The sequence below is a fragment of the Lasiodiplodia theobromae genome (genome assembly GCF_012971845.1).
Source record: "Lasiodiplodia theobromae strain AM2As chromosome Unknown scaffold_5, whole genome shotgun sequence".
In the NCBI taxonomy this organism is placed as follows: Eukaryota; Fungi; Ascomycota; class Dothideomycetes; order Botryosphaeriales; family Botryosphaeriaceae; genus Lasiodiplodia; species Lasiodiplodia theobromae.
In genome coordinates this window covers 368,649-382,662 of record NW_023336541.1, presented here as the reverse complement: position 1 = coordinate 382,662, position 14,014 = coordinate 368,649, and the positions used below count along the sequence as shown (strand labels likewise).

The following is a 14,014-nucleotide window of genomic DNA, read 5'->3' as shown; positions in this document are numbered from 1 at the left end:
GTGGCAGACGCTCCGGTCCATATAAAGTGCTGGACTGACCCGATTACCAGGCTACTTTCCGAAGATGAATCAATAGTTGAAAACAATCTTGATAAGTGCCTTCAGATTCACTCGCTCTGAACCAATGCTTCAACGTTGATCTACACCGTCTCTCTGTCTCTTCCAAGGTTTCGCCTGGACAGAAGAGATGGGATGAATCATCTTTGCTCGTTCAAGTGTAGTGCGTGCAGTAGCATCATTATTGCCCTATGTCGACGTCGGGGCGCGTATTGCGGACTAATAGGAACCTCTCTTTAGCAGAATTGCAGCGATGATTATTGCCTATAGGAGTGCAGGATGCATCTTGGGTTCCCTCGAACACCGAGGCATGAGAATCGGGCTGAGCGCCTACTTTTCCTGTTGTCAGCTGATGTCCGCTTTCTCGCGCGCCTCCCCACTCAGCCCTGGAAGCCCTGATATCTGAACCTTATTTGAGATAATGTAAACGAATGGTCGTGCCCGGTTTGCATCCCCGCTTCGTGTGTCGGGTCGGCTCGTACCTCTTTTAGAAACTCGGCGCTATTTTAAAACTGTTGGTCCGGCAGGGGGAGCAGTTCGCCTACATTTACTGTGCCTCTCCCCCCTCGCTCCACCCTTCTCTTCATGCACGATCAGCTCAGACACCTTTCGTAGATTTGATTCTGTGCACCCTTCTTTCCCCGATCTCGCGTGATCAATGATAGCTGCAGCGGGGAATTGGATTTACGCGCGCGCGCGCGCGCGCAAGAGGGAGGGGTTGGCCCAATGGGTCAATGGACTGGCTGGCAGCTGCTGTCTCTCTTTTCGATCCTCGCCAATGTGCTGGAGCGCGCTCCGGAGATGGGATCATCGAATGTAACAGATGCACGTATCACGCCAGAATCGGGGCGGTCGCTCTAGGTATAATCGGCGGTGAGGCTTGTGATGCACAGCGCCATTTTTTATTTTATATTTTTGGTGTTTTCCTTTCGCTTGAATTCGGATAGTTGAGCAAATCGGCGACCTATCAGTGACCATTTCGCTATAATGATAGGCATTTTTTGTTCCTTCTCAGCGAACATTAAGATTTCGTGGGAAAATCGGAACGTTTTGCGAACGTTGTGCAATATTGCTGCGGGCTGGGATTTGGCGGTATTGCATGCGTCCTTGTGTTGGTGGCGCTGCAGCCCAGCTGCCTGCCGGCCTGCAGGGAGGCGACAGCTGCATGATGCTATCTCTGTGCCCTTTGCAGTCTCCCCCGCCTGCCCCTCCGAGCTTACAATACGTCATTCGCAGGAAACATCCGCGAGCGACGATCAACACCGCGGTTTAGCCTACTCGGTCGCACTTCCGACAGAGGACAGCGATGAAGGGGAGGGGCACGAGGGGGTTACTTGAAGGGTTTCTCCGTGCATTTGCCGACGGGGGGGGTCGTTGCCTTGAGGCCGAAAGGTAGCGCGCCTGATGAAGCCGCTTCCGCTGTCTCTCATCCATCGTGCGCTGGTAGCTGTTTGCCTTAAACTGCACGGTTCGCCTTCGCCTTGAGACGTCTCTTTTCCGTTTTCTCTTTTTTCCCTTTTTTTTTTCTCTTACTCCGCAATGCAAGGCACATGAATCGCTGGCTTCCCCAGCAAGGCCAGGATTTTAGGCTCGTTCGCGCCGAACGAGGCGAGGGCTTCTGTTACTTCCGCCGCCGCATTATTAAACATAGAATAATCGCCCAACGCCATCCCCATCAATTTATCAGCGGGCTCGGAAAGAAAGCGAAGCGGCATCCTCATCCGCGACAAGCGCGCGGCGCCGAAACCGACCATGAACGCCTTCAGGTAAACATGGCTGGCTATCAGCGGCGCCCCTAGCTTTTCGGGCTCTTCATATGGGAAGCGGTCGAAAAAAACGTACGATACTCAGGGCCTGGGAGCCGCGCTAATGGCGTTTGTGGCGCTGGCGGCGCTCCGTGATTTAAGCTGTTTCGAGGATTGCCGTGGACGGAGGTCTCTCCTTGACTAAGGGCACCCGTGCGGCGGGCGCGGGGAGGGGCGTTTGCGTCAGCGGGAAGTGAGGGCGGCGCGTGGCAGTGGTGTGTGAGATGTGAGATCTCGGGGTTATGTAGAATCCTTAAATCTTCAATAAAACCTTCGTATGGTTCACCAGCCCCATTTAAAACAACTTGCACCGCCTCGCGATCCCCCTTCTTTGCTCTTTTGCTTTTTCCTCTCTCTCTCGTCTTTGAGTTGCCCGCTTATCGCGTCTGCCAATCTTCGCTAATCGGCCCGCCGTTGTCTCATCGCTGCATCCTACACATCCTACACAGCCGTTGCAATCATGTTCCCGCCCCCGGAATTGAAGGCCGTTTCGAAGGAAGTCGCAGAGTTGCTGAAGGAGAGGGGAGAGACGCTTTCCGTTGTTGAGACGGTATGGGTTCCGCCGGCAGAGTTCAAACTGCGTTATCTTACTGATTCTGGACAAGGCTGCGGGAGGTTTGACCTCGGCCGCCATCCTAGCCACGCCTGGTGCGAGTTCAATCTTCAAGGGCGGTCTTCAGGTATGCGCGCGTCTTTGCGTGTTCTCTTACTATTCAAACTCAAGAAAACGTCACGAAACAATGCCCTGTTTTGATCCTCCTCATTCCTTCCATACTCATCACCACCACGATCCCCCCGCTCAAACAAATCCAAATCGAAAACCCAAACCTAAACTAAACTTTCTTCCCCGCTCACCAAATTCTATAGCTCTACACCCTCGAATCGCGCGTCGCCTACGGCGGCTGGACCGAAGAGAACCTCAGGAACTACGCCGGCCCGACGCCCGAGATCGTCAAGGGCTTGGCCGAGCACGTGCGCGGCACCCTCACCACCACCTACACCGTCTGCGAGAGCGGCACCGCCGGCCCCACCGGCGGCGAGACGAAGAACAGGACGCCGTAAGCTCTAGCCCTCTTCTCCCATCCTCATTGTTTTTTCTCGCTTCTACTCCCTCTATTTCCTTATTTAGGAGTGCGTTTTGCGTGCTTTTCCTCTTCTATTACTTGAGATAGCTGTGGTTCCGCCGAGGATGTTATGTGGAAACCAGCTTGGACTTTGGAAAAAAAAAAAAAGAAACCAATACTAACTGACTGTAGTGGCTACGTCGCACTTGCAGTCACCTCGGCGGCCGGCACGGTGACGAGGGAGGTCGACACGGGGCTGGATGGCGACAGGGAGGCAAACATGCTCAAGTTCGCGGTGGAAGGCCTGACGCTGCTGCGGGACCTAATCAAGGGTGACGTGAAGCCTTGAAAGGGTTAAAGGGTGTATGAGTGGGGACTGGATGGCTCATTTCCTTTTTTTTTTCTTTTGTCAGCGGGGGCTATCTAATGTCCAGGACGCTATTGGTACGGGCAGGCAAGGGATCTTGTAGGGGTGGGCAGGATGTGACGATAGACAGTGATATGGGGTGGTGATAGGTAACGATCATGAACGTGTACCACGTGGGCACTGCACAAATGAGGAAGTTGTGCCTGATATGTGAAGTCCGCCGCGCCCGGTCCGCATGGCCGAGGTGTGGGGATATACCATGCTGGGATATACGTGCAGGTTGTCAGTGCTCGAAGCGCTGGCAGCAAGGTGTTCCTCGCGTGGCTGGTAATGTTGCACATCACTGACTATTTTGAAACGAAATGTTGCACAGTTCATGTGACCTATGTCTAGATTCCAGCACCATGCTGGCGTCTTACAAATGAAATAGCTGTGCGTGATGTGTCATGATTATCTGCCATCCAATAGCCAAAATTGGAACGCCTATTTAAGTCTTCGTAGCCAGGAAGAACGCCCTCGCTGAATCACACGCAAAAGAAAAGAAAGCGTATAGGGGGTATAGGATCGAATCGGAAAGCAACGGAAAAGTTGGGTCAGCCTTGCAGCAGCACCGCGTTGGTGAGGTCCAGGCCCAGGGAGCCATGTGACTGGACGACCGCGTCTTTGTATGTACTAGCGCCCACAAAGGACAAGGTCTGAGTCACGATGTGTCTCATAAATATGCCTTTATCTTTTTTTGCGGCCGTTTGCAGAGCTAGCGAGAAGCCAGTCGCCCAGCGCAACTCTGTAACCTCGCGCGTGCTTCATTAGGCATCGCGACGCTAGTGGTCATCTGGATTGTGGTCCTGATGTTGCTCCTGCGGTTGCTGATTATGCTGACCGTCGTGGTCGGGGCGATGGTTCCAGGTGCTGCTGGGCGAGCACTGCGACGACTCGGGCGAGCCGTTCAGCGAGCTGGTGGGCGTGGTCTCGGGCGAGACGATGTAGAGGTCCTGGAACTGGTTGAAGAGCATGCGCTTAAACCAGATGCTGCGCGGCAGGCAGACGCTGGCCAAGCCGGACTTGCTGTTAGGATAGTCCGAGTAGGTGCTCTTCTCCTCGTCGTTCCAGAGGTCTTCGCGCTTCACTTCGACTCTGCTGTCGCCGCGCGGAATGTGCTTGCGAGTAACGCGCAGGGTGGGATCTTTTAAATGGTGCGAAGCGATGAGTGTCTGTGTTTTCGAATTGTGGCGAAGCTTGGTGCGACGTACCTTTGTCCAGTGCCTTGCACAGGTCTTCCTGCGACGAGAGATCCAGGCCGGTACGATATTTGTAGACCAAGATGCTGGAGTTGTCCTTATCATCGAGGCCGAATTTCTCGGCGCTCCTAGTGGAGCTGGTAGAATCGGTGTTCCACGTCCGCGACATTGCGGGGCCGGTGGAGCGTGGAGTTTGCGGTTTTGCGTTGGATGGCGCCGTGGTGACGTAGGGCGGGTTGAGCGGTAAGTGAAGGGCGGCAGGCAGCAGGGCGCTTTTAATGACTAGAGAACGAAAAGTGTTGGGCTTGTGGAGTGACAGGAACAGGCAGGTTCTGGAAGTTGCTGGGCGGTGAGTAAGAGGTGGGCAGACTTGTTTGTAGAGCTGGGTTGGGCTGCGCCTTGCGCGTGGTGGCTCAGCGTTGGCAGGATCGCCCCAGACTGCACCTGCCAGCCTCGCTTCTGCCCGCAGCCAGTGGCGAGGTGCCTGCAGTCGCACGGTGTGCCGCGGGATCCCCATCCTGATTCCGTCCCGACATTATCCTCCGGCCGCGACGCCACACGCCCCAGAGCCTGCTGACCCGGCAGTCTTTTGATTCTGAAGATCTGCACGCTAGCCAATGGCCGTGCATCACGCGCTGCTGACCAGCGCCCACACCTCTGCAAAGCAAAATGCGTCGGCACGCATGATGGGCGCGCAAACAACCAGTGCGAAGGAGCAAAAAGCTCGAGTAGCTAACCACCACGCCGGTTTGCGTAAGAACCCCATCAAACGGTTTGATCACGATGCTCTCGCTGCTTCCATCAACGGCCCGGCTCCGAGCCCGGCGCCACCCTTAATCCCGCAGGCCGTCCGCGCAAATCTCTTTGGCTATGACGCACTTGAGCTGATGGCCAGGTACTCATGGCCTCTCGTGTTCCACGGCCCGTAAAAGTCGCGGCCACTTGATCGAAAATAGTAGATTTTCGCAGCCACATCCGCTCCAAGGGGCCTGCAGCAACCCCCAGAGCGTGCATCATGCGGATCGGGGGCCCGCTGTTTAATAAGACTAAGAGACGTCCCACCCCCACAGCAGTCCGTGTCCCGTCGCCTTGTCGTTCACCCAGAAACCATCTGGATCGCCCAAAGCTCTCGCCCGCCGGTATATCTACCGCTTTCCCGAGCGCCTGCTGTTTCGAGAGCTTACGTCTTCTCACCCCCGGGAAATTGGCGAGAGCTCCGTTAGCGCCGCAGCGAGCCTTGTTCCTCTGCCGCGTTCCTGTCCTGATTTTTGCTGGAGCCTAGCTCTCCAAGATTAGCGAGCTTCCCGTCGCTGAATCGCCCGCCAGGACCCTTTTTTCTCTCCCGCGTTCCTATCCTAATCTCCGCTGGACTAGCTCTCTGAGCTTCCCGCTGCTGAATCGCCTCCCCGACAGACAACAACTGCAAATCCAGCTGGCCTGAGCGCGACAGCCAGTGAACTGCGTGCCGATCGTTCAACGCCATGGCGGCGCTGAGGGTCGACACGACCGGCACTCCCCAACGACCTCGCAGCGTTCGAACCGTACGGACATTCGCCTCCGCAGATGACGACTACTCAAATGGCAGCGAATGGGCGCGGACGGTGAAAGATCCGTGGGATCCTGCGATACTTACGCTAGGTACGTGCGCACATGTGCGGGTTGCATGAGGTTCGAGCTTGAGTTCGCCAAATGTCCACGCGGCAGCTCATTCGTTCGTCCTACTCAACCGACTTACGTGGGTAGCTGAGCCCCAGGTCTGGACGTATTTGTAAATTTTTGAAAATTCACATCCGCGTCCGGACATGCGCTTCAACTGTGGCTGACAATGACTTTTTGCAGACGGCGGCGGTATTCGCGGCTACTCGAGCCTCTTGATGGTCCAACAGCTCATGCACGAAATCGCACAATGGGAGCGCAAGCTTGAAATGGAAGAGGCAGCAGAAGCGGCGACCCGGCGGAAAGACGGCACCTCCACACCACCGTTTGAACCGCGTACATTCAACGAGGACGAGCTGTTACCCGCGCACTACTTCGACTTCATGTACGGAACAAGTACCGGAGGCCTGATAGCAACAATGCTCGGAAGGTTACGCATGAGCGTACCGCAATGTTTGGAGCTCTACCGACAGGTACGTGATTTTGCGCGCCGCATTCAAGATCCATGGAAACTAAGGTCGAACAGGTTGGCAATGACCTCTTTGGTACAAGACGAAGCGTAGTGCCTCTGACGACAAAATATCGGCACAAGCCCCTGGAAGAAGCCGTCAAGGAGATCGTGAAGCGCCATTGCAAGACACACCCTAACGGTACTTGCGATGGTAACGACTGGTTCCCTTGGAATGTCGAAGAGGAGGAAGACCCCGTTAGTTCTCTGGTATTACGGCCTGGAGAGCAAATCTGCCACTCGTACGTCCACCCGAAACTTCTTCGCGAAAAACATTACATGTGGGTAGTAAAAGCTATCGTCCGGACGTGAATGTAGGGCTGTTAAGTCCACGTTCACGTCTGGACAATGGCTCAGCTACTCATACAGGGAGTGATGTTTCTCCTTTACAGATAATCTAACATGTATTACAGAATATGCCTCACCGCTACCCACAACGAGAGAGTGAATGAGGCGCACCTGCTCCGCACCTACGACCATCGCTATATCAACGTCCCTAACTACATCACCCTCTACAACGAAGGTGCAGACAAGCTCAAAATCTGGGAAGTCACGCGGGCCACGTCAGCAGCACCCTTTTACTTCAAGATCCTGGAGGCAGATATCCGCGGCGAGATCATGGGCTTCAAGGACGGCGGGATTCGCGAGAACAATCCGGCGGGTGCGGCGTGGTCCGAGTTTGTGTCGCTGTACGGCGAACACCGCGACCCAGCGCTGCTGCTGTCCATCGGCACTGGGCGGCCGGACGAGAGCGCGGACGGATTCGCAAGCGCGTGGCCGGGGCCCTTTGGCACGAGCAAAATGATGAAGAAAATGGCAGAGAAGTTTGCCGTGTTTAAGAATGTGCTGATCAAATACACCGAGGGTGAGGAGCAGCACCGCGCCATGGTGCGCATTGCCAAGGGCGAGAACACTTGGTATAAGCGGCTCAATGTCGACAAGGGGCTGGAGAAGATGAAGCTGGATAACTGGGAGAACGGAGTCTGGGGTGGTCCTGGGGCTTTTGCTGCCGCCGCAGCGACAGCGACGGCCGTGGCCGTGGCAACACCTGCCCCATCCAACAAGAACAACATCGCGTCCTCCTCTGCGCCAGCTATCCTCTCCAGCTGCACGGCCGCCGTGCTTCGTGACCAGCATGTGCCGCGGGAGGATACGGGAACAGACCGGAGGCGTCTGGATTTCCAGATCCCTACCACCAGGCTCAACGACGACGCAGACATAACTTCCTCCGGCACACTTCCCTCGTTGTCGTCCGACAGCCTTGTCACCAACAGCAACACCGTGTCCAATAGCCAAAAAGATCAGCAGCAACAGAAGCAGCCAGAACAACAACAGCAAAAGCAGCAGCAACAGCCAAAGCAAAACAACGACACTGCAGCTCAAGACGGCAAGAAAAAGAAGAAACAGCCGAAGCCCGTCCCCGGCGGCCGGACGCTGACGCGCATGGAAGAGGCGACGGCGGCGTACCTGCACCGCCCCTTCGACCACAAGTACGACACGTACGCGCCGCCGATGGTGAAAGTGCGACAGGCGGCCGAGAAGCTGGTCCGCCAGCGCCGCGCGCGCGAGCGGGCGGCGCATGAGGACCCGCGCAGGTGGGACACGTACATGGGGCGGTGGCTGACGGGCGCCTATGCGGACGATGCGGATGGCGTGGTGAGGTGGAGTAATGCGGCGGATGCGGGTGAGGGGAGGAGGAGTTTGAAGAGCTTGGTTAAGGGTGGTGGTGGTGGTCGCAGGGCGAGCGGGGATGCGGAAGAGGTGGTGGATGGGAAGACGTCGAGATCGTCGGGGTTGGGGAGAAGGTCGGAGGGCGGAGATGGTAGGACGTCTGGGGAGCAGTCGGCTAGAGGGAAGGGGAGAGAGAGGTGAGGTGATGATGCGTGTTGGGAAAGTTTGTGATACCCCCCAATTTCTCCGTCGTGTGTGTCGTTTTTTTCTTTTATGTTTGGCAGTTATGATTCATGGTAAAGAGCTTGGTTTCATGTGTGGGGTGTGCGAGTTTTTCCATGACGGAGACGGTATTGTGCATTCAGTTGTCTACATTCCACGGCGGTCTCCCGTCTGCCGTGGGGGTACGTGTTTTGCGTGGAGTTTGTCTCTTGCTCCATGTATTTGCCATTTGCGGAAGTTGGGAAGGATTGTGTACAATTTCGCCCTTTCACTAAAGACCTGTTGGTGGGCCATGTGTAAAAGAGGTAGAGACAGGCGCGTCATTTGTACTATACTCTAGCCGCCATCTTCCTGCAATATGGGTGGTTTTTCCTTGGTTTTGTGTTATAGTAGTCGTGGTCAGCAGGAAGTCAAGCCCAGAAAGACGTGTACATAGCAAAAAAGGGCCTGTTAAACGCATGAACGCATGAAAAGAGGGAGTAAAAAAAAAGAAAGTCATTGGGGTGGTGGGGCAAAGAGGGGCGCTTCTCGCTCACGAGATCAAAAAGGGAGACCAAAAGAAAAGATGTAGACGAGTTTCATCCAACCGTGTCATTGACTGCCCACCACCACCACCTGGCTCCGAAATGATACCGGCAGCTGCTACGCCGAGGTCGCAGATGAATAAACCTTGCCGTATGACCACGCGGTGACGAAAGAGATATCTCTAGTCTTTCAAGGATACGGTGGCGAGTTTGCAATAAGCTCCCGTCATCCACCCGCCATGCTATGCAGCAGCACTTACGCGCGGAAGCGGGGTAAGGAAGTATCGGTGAGCGCTTTGCAGTTTGGAGACGCAAGTGCATTTCGGCCGAGGGAGATCTTCGCCCGTCGCTTTTTAGCGACAAGAAGATGTTGTCTAACGGGTTGGAAACGTCCAATACAGTTGCCCCACTGTTTTGGGTAGAAGGGCACGTACTTCCTCGTCCAATAGGAGGCCGCATATACTCATAGGTGCGTGCGGGCCGGACGATTCGGCACTTCCGGAGGCCGACGCCACCCTAGGTCCGTCCGTTGCCCCCTGGCGTTCGACAGTACGTGATCGAACGTTCGAATTCAGATAGACGTTGTCAAACTTTCGGAGAGGCGTACTGGAAAGCTAACAGAGGTGATCGGGTGTATTAAGGTTGTTAGGGAAATTATGCATACAATAGTCTAACCCTAATTCAAAGCAAAATGTCGCCGCAGCTTCGCAATAGATGATTGCTATTATACAAGACATAGTAAGAATTGTTTAACATTTAAAAGATACATGAGCTCAACGGGTAACACAGATAGGGCGTGCTTATGTTATTACGCTCTGAAACATCCCTTGGTACGTACAAAAAAACACGCACCTAACGCTCGACAACACGTACTCTGACGTCCATGAGGGGCGGATGGTCACAGCGGGTATTCGAATGTTCGATTACATATTTCATAGGGGGTGTACGGTCGCGGGACCGCTCCGCATGTCGGGACCTCTCCGTATGTCGGGACCTAAAATTGCGCGAGCGCCGAGCGCCAATGCTTGAATGACCGACTATGCACATCACCAGGGGAATAGACCGAACCTGCAACACTACTTATGTCCGACAGATCGGTGGTTGGAGGCACCGATCGATTGGGAACGAGGGTCGTTACAACGCAGGGTGCGGGGAAGCCCAACTCATATATAAGGAGATATGGCGCAGGCCGTCTGTTCCTTCGAAACGGCAAGAGTTGAAATCCTACCTATCTTTAGTAGCACGTTATTGACGGGTTGCTAATCGACATCTTTCAAAATGATTACCCGTGTTTTTCTAGCGCTGCTGTTCGCCTGTAGCGCCTGGGTCCTGCAGGTACGTCATGACCAGTCCATCAGGGATGATGACTTTGAGAGAGGAAGGAAACACAGCCAAAGCTTACAATGTCCAAAAACACTAGGTCCTCATCAAGGGGCTCACCGGCCCGCTCCGCAAGATCCCGGGGCCCTGGTACACGCGCTTCACCAACCTGCCGCTCAAATGGGCGACGATGAAGGGGCGGCGCAACTACTTCATCGACGACCTCCACCGACACTACGGCGACGTGGTGCGCATCGCGCCGGGCGAGATCGCCTTCAACAACCCCGAGCTCTTCCGCGAGGTGCACCGGCACGGCCGCGGGTTCCGCAAGGCCGGCTGGTACCGCAAGTTCACGGGATACATGGAAGCGAATGATGAGGACTGCGCGCTGTTCGCCATGCTGGACCCCCGGCCGCACGGGCAGCGCCGCAAGGTGTACGCCAGGGCGTTCAGCAAGACGGAGATCAGGAAGCACTGGGAGGACGAGATCAGGGAGAAGATCGAGCTGGCGGTGGAGAGGATGAGCGATGATGCGGGCGCGGATGCGAGGGGCGAGGTCGATGTGATGAAGTGGTGGGTGCTGATGGCGTCGGATGTCAGTTCGAAGATTACGTTTGGAGAGAGCTTCGACAATCTGCACGTCGGAAAGGTGAGTTTCTTTGCAACTGTTTTTTTTTTTCATCAATGATGGGGGGGTTGGGACAGAAAGGAAATGAAGCGATGCTGATACACACACCAACACCCAGAAAAACGACTACATCGTCGCCCTAGAAGCCAACGCCAAAGCGGCCGGCATCGGCGCCGAGATGCCCATCCTCAAATACATCCCCCTCCCGGCCCTCCGCAAGCTCTTCTCGGCGCAGCAGAGCACGCTCGACTGGGCAGCCAAGACGGTCGACAACAGCCGCAAGACGGGCAGCGCGGGCGTGGGCAACATCTTCACCAGCATCTTCGCCGAGGCCGAGAAGGAGGGCACCGGCGGCAGCTGCAACCTGTCCGACATGGTCCTCACGCGCGAGGCCCGCAGCTTCATCATCGCCGGCTCCGACACCACCGCCGTCACCCTCACCTTCCTCGTCTGGTGCGTGCTGGCCCGCCCCCAGCTGCACGCCGCCCTGCTGGACGAGCTGCGCCAAGAGAAGGAGAGCTGTGGTGGTGTCGACGCCCGCTTCGCCTCCGACCGCCTCGAGCAGCTGCCGCTGCTGAATGCCATCATTCACGAGACGCTGCGTTTGTATGGCGCCGCGCCGGGGAGTCTGCCCAGGAAGACGCCGCCTGGCGGCGCGACGGTGGGAGGCATGTACATTCCGGATACGGCGGTGCTGTCGACGCAGTCGTGGTCGCTGCATCGGCATCCGGGCATTTGGGATAGGCCTGATGAGTAAGTGTTTTGCACACCACGAGAGAACGACCCCTCCTGCTTTGGGCAAGGCTGACTGACTGTTTGTGCCAGGTTCGACGCCACTCGCTGGCTGAAAGAAGGCGGCATGTCAGATGAGGCAAAGGCCGCGTACAACCCCTTCGGTGGCGGCGCGAGGGTGTGCATCGGTCAGCACATTGCCGAGATGGAGCTGAGGTGCGCCGTCGCGACCTTCTTCTGGCGCTACCCGAAGGCGAGGCTGGCGCCTAGCACGACGGATGAGAGCATGCGCCCGGTGTACTTCTTCATTATCAACCCGCAGGCGCATGAGTGCAGGGTTCTTCTTTCTTGAAGTGGGGGGTTGGAGAAGGCTGAATAGCTGACGAGGTGGGTAGTGAGATCTGCAACCGACGAATCCTTCTCAGCTGTGTATTACCATAGTTTCGGTCTCTAGTTCGGTTGTGTTGAGCAAGCATGCTGTACACATAACATTCAGATAATTTTAAATTTTCAGGTATCACTTCTTGCAATCTGCGGAATCGTATTGTCGGTCCAACCACAAAAAGTCGAAATGTGTTCCGGAAGTTGATTGATGCATATTTGGACCAGGCTGCCAAGCTCGGGAAGTCATATTGTGAGCGGGGCTTTGTGCAATTGTGAGTTCAGCCGCCTGACGCGGTACGCTGTGGAACGCCTCTTCCTCGCGGGAAAAAGAGTTGTGATCATGGTTTTCCAAGAAATTACCCACTCACGGAATCTGCAGTCCTTTATGGTGGCTTGCATCCTGCAAACGGCGAGGGATTTAGCAAGGAGCTGCATCCGCGTACTTATCGGAATCGGAGGTGAAGCGGCCATAATTGCTCTACACGAAAAAGGACAATGAAGTCTGCCCCGGAACATGGCCCCCATGCTTTATGTTACAGCTGAGAGGCGCTGATTGATGTGATAACATGCCGCTGTAGAACCACTGCACAAACAGGTCATGCGCCAAAGCCTCGCATAAAGCGGCGCAAGGCGTTCAATATTTTATATAGCCTTGTTGACTGATTATGCAAGTGATCAAAAATTAAAGATGATCGCTCGATTGGCGAAAATTTGCTGGTCAAGGTTGCCGTTTATTTAACAAGTGTGCTGTCCGACTTTCACGGCCTTGGTTCAAAGCGACACTAATCTGGGATGACATCACACCTTACATTTCGGGAGAGCACCATACCTCCAGCTCGTAGACCTAAATTTGATACACCCCAGAAGAGACCAGCGAGGAATTTCAGAGTTTGCTTAGACGTGAGCACCTTGACCTTGAGCCTTGGGATTCAAGACTCCTAACCAACTGTAACTTTAGCACACCGAAGCAATGATCAACAAGACTTTACGGAGAATGAGTTCATCGGAATTCCGGAAGAAGCAGATGAAAAGCCTCGAGATCGTCGCACATTGACATCTTTTGGCGACAACGGCACCACAGCAAGCATCAACGCATACGGCCAAATCGCACAAATCAGTCGTTTTCTCGGGTGGGGTAGCTCTGGGTTTTTCTGCGCCCAGCCTTGGAGAATTGCTAAACCCACCACCCTTTTCGGCCGCAGTTCCGATTTATGGGATTTGGTCACAATCCGGGATCAGTTCATTGGGCTCCAGCTACCATTGAGACTGCTTCCGCCTCTACAAGAACCGCCTGCTGTACGTTTCCTGCATAATCGTTGGCCACGTCTTGACTATACGACCGACAATTACCGAGCATCTCTTCAATATTCCTGCCACAATGGCATGGTCTTACAAACTTATGTTTTCGAACCACTACGCAAAAATTCCTTGATATTACCTCAAGATTTTGCCTCTAGTAGATTGGGAATCGAGGACAAATTTGTCATCCGGGGTCTTCTTCCGGTCGGGACTGAGTTCGTACCCAAAAGCAAAGACCCGGCGAACCCATTCGTGCAACCCGGGCCGCACGAGTACGGGCTCATCATAATCATGGGTGAATCTGGCGAAATAGTATCATCGACCACACGGCAAGATTTAGATGAAGCAGAAGTTCTCGGAGCCCGGGGCGATTGTCAAAACTTGGCGACTCACTCGGAGTCTCAGTCTGGACGCAAGTACCGCCCTCCGATACCCGACCCTCATATAGGTCTTGTGGTGACACCATTTGTCAACGGAATTCCTCAGAAGGTCCTGAAGCGTCAAGACGACAGTGACCGTTACTATATCGAATTCGATCA

General features: G+C 54.9%; 4 protein-coding genes across 4 annotated transcripts; 3 read left to right on the top strand and 1 right to left on the bottom strand.

The window, feature by feature from the left end:
• Positions 1–2,322: 2,322 nt before the first annotated feature.
• LTHEOB_1966 (Competence damage-inducible protein) lies at positions 2,323–3,275 on the top strand (the record flags this gene model as incomplete). Its single annotated transcript, XM_035510725.1, has 4 exons — positions 2,323–2,412; positions 2,468–2,542; positions 2,730–2,920; positions 3,119–3,275. 4 exons carry the CDS (start codon positions 2,323–2,325, stop codon positions 3,273–3,275), a joined length of 513 nt encoding a protein of 170 aa, XP_035364906.1.
• Positions 3,276–4,114: 839 nt separating this feature from the next.
• On the bottom strand, positions 4,115–4,700 carry LTHEOB_1965 (uncharacterized protein; the record flags this gene model as incomplete). Its single annotated transcript, XM_035510724.1, has 2 exons — positions 4,115–4,476; positions 4,544–4,700. The coding sequence occupies 2 exons, from the start codon at positions 4,698–4,700 to the stop codon at positions 4,115–4,117; spliced, it is 519 nt and encodes a 172-aa protein (XP_035364905.1).
• Positions 4,701–6,012: 1,312 nt separating this feature from the next.
• On the top strand, positions 6,013–8,567 carry LTHEOB_1964 (Patatin/Phospholipase A2-related protein; the record flags this gene model as incomplete). The annotated part of the gene is made up of 4 exons (XM_035510723.1): positions 6,013–6,169; positions 6,371–6,660; positions 6,714–6,937; positions 7,109–8,567. 4 exons carry the CDS (start codon positions 6,013–6,015, stop codon positions 8,565–8,567), a joined length of 2,130 nt encoding a protein of 709 aa, XP_035364904.1.
• Positions 8,568–10,390: 1,823 nt separating this feature from the next.
• Positions 10,391–12,190, top strand: LTHEOB_1963 (Cytochrome p450; the record flags this gene model as incomplete). Its single annotated transcript, XM_035510722.1, has 5 exons — positions 10,391–10,447; positions 10,533–11,081; positions 11,179–11,813; positions 11,886–12,129; positions 12,188–12,190. The coding sequence occupies 5 exons, from the start codon at positions 10,391–10,393 to the stop codon at positions 12,188–12,190; spliced, it is 1,488 nt and encodes a 495-aa protein (XP_035364903.1).
• Between the last annotated feature and the right edge of the window lie 1,824 nt (positions 12,191–14,014).